This window comes from Cynara cardunculus (assembly GCF_001531365.2).
Source record: "Cynara cardunculus var. scolymus isolate 2C chromosome LG 6, CcrdV1, whole genome shotgun sequence".
Classification (NCBI taxonomy): domain Eukaryota; kingdom Viridiplantae; phylum Streptophyta; class Magnoliopsida; order Asterales; family Asteraceae; genus Cynara; species Cynara cardunculus.
Genome location: NC_037533.1, coordinates 17,989,061 through 17,993,522, shown reverse-complemented (window position 1 = coordinate 17,993,522; position 4,462 = coordinate 17,989,061). Strand labels below are relative to the sequence as shown.

The following is a 4,462-nucleotide window of genomic DNA, read 5'->3' as shown; positions in this document are numbered from 1 at the left end:
ACAAAATATATTATCTTTATAAGAAAATTATATTATTAAACCATATTTAAATTACTTCGTTATTAAACCTAAATTAAATTATAATAAAAAAATTAAATTAAAAAATTACACGAAAAATATGAATTTTAAATAGTTAACTTGATATTAATATCGATATATTTTTGTCAAATTTTTATGATATCCTCAAATTTATATTTTATTCAAAAATAAAAACATTATCGTTTTTCCAAAATCACATAAAGACCTTACTATAACATCGATTGAGATAACGAATAAAATGAAATATTAAAATCAAGATATATCTCGTTACATTGCTCGAGTAACCTTCTAGGAAGGAGAGAGAGAGAGAGAGAGAGAGAGAGAGAGAGAGAGAGAGAGATGATACAAAATAACATTCATTCATTTCAAGAGGGTGGTTCATATGAACTCAAATAAACATAGCAACAGGTGAAAACTAATTAAGAGCTGAGTTGAAGGAATCTTATGGCCATAGGATGCTTAGCTTGGGAGAGATCCTCAGACCTCAGGACTTCAACAATTTCACCCCCAACAAGAAGGCAAACCACATCTGCAATCCTTTGAATCTGTTTGATGCTATGAGAAACCATAGCAATTGTCATCCCTCTACTCTTCAGCTTCACCAACACGTCTTCCACGTTTTGCGTAGATATTGGATCCAACGCACTCGTTGGCTCGTCTAACAACAGAACCTGCAGACGACAACCGCAACACAAAACCGAAATTGAGTCAATAATCTATACTCCTTCTGTCCCAAACTAAGTGTCCTCAATAGAAAAGGATCTCCACTAAGTGAAGACCAACACTAATGAGATGCACCATATCAATTCCCGTGATAAGCACAATTCATAGGGTGGGGGTGAGATTAAAAGTGATCAATGTTCCAGATCCTTTCTTACGCTTCTCAACTCTTATTCTCACACGACCCTTCGTCTCAATAGAAATTGCACATAGTTTCAGACATTAATGATCACGATACTTTTTAGTTAAACAAATGAGAAATTCACCCTTACATAATGCATCTATTCGACTCTTAATTATCTGTGCATTAATTAAGGGTAGATGCGGAAATTAAGTTATCCATTTTTGAAAGTAGATACTTATTTTGGGACAAACATAAATAGAAATATAGACACTTATTTTGCAACGAAGGAAGTACTATATGATAAAGCATTTTGTAAAAACAACTTATTAAGCAGTATATGCAAACTTATTTAATGGATAGATTTGGGATCACGTGAGAAAAAAGATTTTCAGTGGAAAACGTGAGAAATGGTGAATCTGCTTTTATATTGTGTGAAGGTAACGTTATATTTTGTGATGGTGGTCACCTCTCACGCCTTCACACAGTATAGCATATACTGTGTAAGGTTACGTTTCTCATCAAAAATGGCATTTCTCACGGGAACTCATAAATCTCTTAAAATTCAAGTTTGTTGTTTATTATCTGGATATGTACAACTTATTAAATCTCCATGTTTGAACTCTATTGAACATGTTCAAATACTGTTAAGCTTTTAAGTCTTACTAATACAGCATAATACTATAAATTTCAGATTTTCTTTTTTAATGAAACATCACATTAATTTTACAATAAAAATTTACATAGAAATCAAATACCGGCATCAGGCCAAAAATATGGTTATCGGTTTACCTAGAAGCTTTTAAGTCCAATGAAATAATTCAAACCAAGTGCGAGAATACGTAGAACCTTGTGTTAAATCACTATAAAAAGAGCCGTTATAAAGAAAAATGAGGTTCCAACATATAGAAAAAATTTGATGGTTGATGTGTGATCGATGTGGGACCCAACACGCCCCTCAAACGAAGACTAAGCGGTGCCCCCAATAGCAAAAAGGTATGTCAACGATCTATGGGGTATTAGGCACTATCACCCCAAAAAAACCAAACTCTGCCTTACGTAAAGTTGCCAGAGGCCCAGAGTACGATTTGGTCCGTTAGGATGCCTCAGCTGCATACATAACTGCACCCTTGTTGGTCCCGAGGGACAGAGGAGGCTAGGTTAGCCGAAAATTTCCTAGACCGATAGATGGTGTGAAACCTGGCTCTAATACCATGTTAAAATAATAAAAAACCATCTAAATCTCTATCTAAAGTATATGGAGATTAGCCGATTTGGGACTCCAACACCAAGTAACCGAACGATAACACATGGGTATTGGCTAACAATTGAAGCGAAACTAAATCGAATTACCTCTGGTTCATTGGCTAGTGTTCTAGCAAGTGCAACTCTTTGCGCTTGACCGACAGATAGTTCGCTTCCTTGTTTATCGAAGAAAGAAGAATCGAGATCAGCGATGGTCAGCAACTTGTACACTTGTTCATCTTTAAGTTTCTTTCCTTTCAACTGTGGCCCATATCTTATATTATCTGCAACTGTACCTGTTCCAAATGGTTCAAAATCAAAAGTTGTGAGAATATGCCATCAGATTACTCTCCAAAAGAGTCTTTTGAGGAGAGAAGGGAGATTTCATTGTATATAGTGGATAAATGGTCCAAATCTAACCGATGTGGGACTCTTAACACATCCCTTCCAACAAAGGCTAGCTGGACACGAATTGTCTCTAGTGTTGAGAGGGGGCTAGATGGGTAGAGTGTCTTGTGCCTCATAGTGTCGAGTTCCTAAAGTGGTAGATATTGACTTTGATACCATGTGAGAATATGTGTAACCCCATCAGATTACTCTAAAAACAGAGCCTTTGAGAAAGAAAGAAGGGAGATTCCATTGTATATAAAGGAGAAAATGGTCCAAGTCTAGCCGATGTAAGACTCTAACACATCCCTTTCAGCCGAGACTTACGGGTACAGATTGTCCCAAAGCGTGAAGGGGGCTAGATGGGTGAGGGGGCAGGGGCAGACCTATGAAGGTCCGAGCGGGATCCTGTGCACCTATTCAATCAATTTTGACAAGTAGAACCTTTTTTGGGTATGAAAGGTATATCCGTTATACTTTGAGGGGTGCTCCAAGATATTAGAAAATGTAAGAACATCAACCTAAAAACAAAAAGAACCGAAAAAATCTCTCAAAATCAACCATGATAGTCCATCGGAATCAACAAAAAAAACTTCAAAATTCCCTTAAAACCGTGGAATTCGGCTAAAAACAAATCGACCGACTTTGTGAAACTTTGATCCGTGCTCCCACGTGGCAAAAATCCTAGGTCTACAACGGGAGAGGGGGCAAGACAAGTATAGAGTTACTCAGATTGTCAAGCTTGACTTTGATAATATACGTGTAACCAATTATTTTTCAAAAGAGCGCAAGAAGTGAGATACCATGCGCATATATATTCATTTGATCACCAAATTTGTATAAACAGTGCAAACCTCATTCAACCAATCATAATTTTTTATTTTATTTATTTTTTGTAATTATAAGAGGTTGATTAATCATTTTTATTATGGAGGGTGATAATCATGGATATTATCATCTTCATTATTTTAATTTAAAAAAAATACATGAAACAGTTTCATTAAATATTATATGAAACAATTTCATAACCATATATGAAACTAACTTCATAAAAAAAGTATTATATGAAAAAATTTCATAAGATTAAACAATGAAATCGACGGATGAGGATGGTTTGCACGGTTTGTATAAATTAAGTGGTTTGCATTTGATCGCTACTCTCTCTCTCTCTCTATATATATAAATCCCATTAGAGAAATGGAATTCATGATTGGGGTTAAAAACTTGAGATGGAAGACATCAACAGTGAAAATTTGATTCCAATTGTACCTTGGAACAAAACTGGAAGCTGAAATAGCATACCCACTTTCCGACGAAGCTCAAGAACATCAAGGCCGGTGATATCGTTTCCGTCGAGAAACACCGTGCCGGAAGGTGGTTCCCATAGACGATTGAGTGCTCTGAGTAGCGTTGATTTACCGCTGCCACTTGGCCCAATGATCCCCATGATTTTGCCTTTGGGTATGTCCAGGTTAACATTTTGAAGAATCGTAACTCCTTTATCTAACGATCTCGTCAAATCCTTCACTTGTATTTTGATTTCTGATCCGTTGAATCCACCATTTTCGTTTATGTTCACGTTTACTGATAGTAAACCTTCACGAGCACCATCTGTTTGTTAAAATGCCAAACCCAAAAATTAGTGATGAAGTTGGAATTAGAAGGAAAGATATACAGTAAATGTGGTGGTACCTTCAAAATTCTCCATGGAAACTGGGGCAAGGCTGTATATTGCGATCTGACACACAGATTATGAAGATGAAGACTTGCAAGTTGTTTCAGTTTCCATGGGGTATCACCTGCCCAGTTGTGGCATTCTTTTGTGTATCAATATCAAATTGGAACACGATTAATATACCGGAATGATGATGATACACTCCACATGTGAATGCGTGCTGCGTGTGTGCATATATATATATATATATATATATATATATATATATATATATG

At 36.0% G+C, this 4,462-nt stretch overlaps 1 protein-coding gene across 1 annotated transcript; it reads right to left on the bottom strand.

Annotated features, from left to right (window-relative positions):
- Nucleotides 1-379: 379 nt before the first annotated feature.
- LOC112514522 (ABC transporter I family member 17) lies at nucleotides 380-4,369 on the bottom strand. Its single transcript, XM_025121038.1, has 4 exons — nucleotides 4,205-4,369; nucleotides 3,782-4,123; nucleotides 2,234-2,421; nucleotides 380-710 (listed from the first exon to the last, which is right to left on the bottom strand). The coding sequence occupies exons 1-4, from the start codon at nucleotides 4,218-4,220 to the stop codon at nucleotides 459-461; spliced, it is 798 nt and encodes a 265-aa protein (XP_024976806.1). The 5' UTR covers nucleotides 4,221-4,369; the 3' UTR covers nucleotides 380-458.
- Nucleotides 4,370-4,462: the final 93 nt, after the last annotated feature.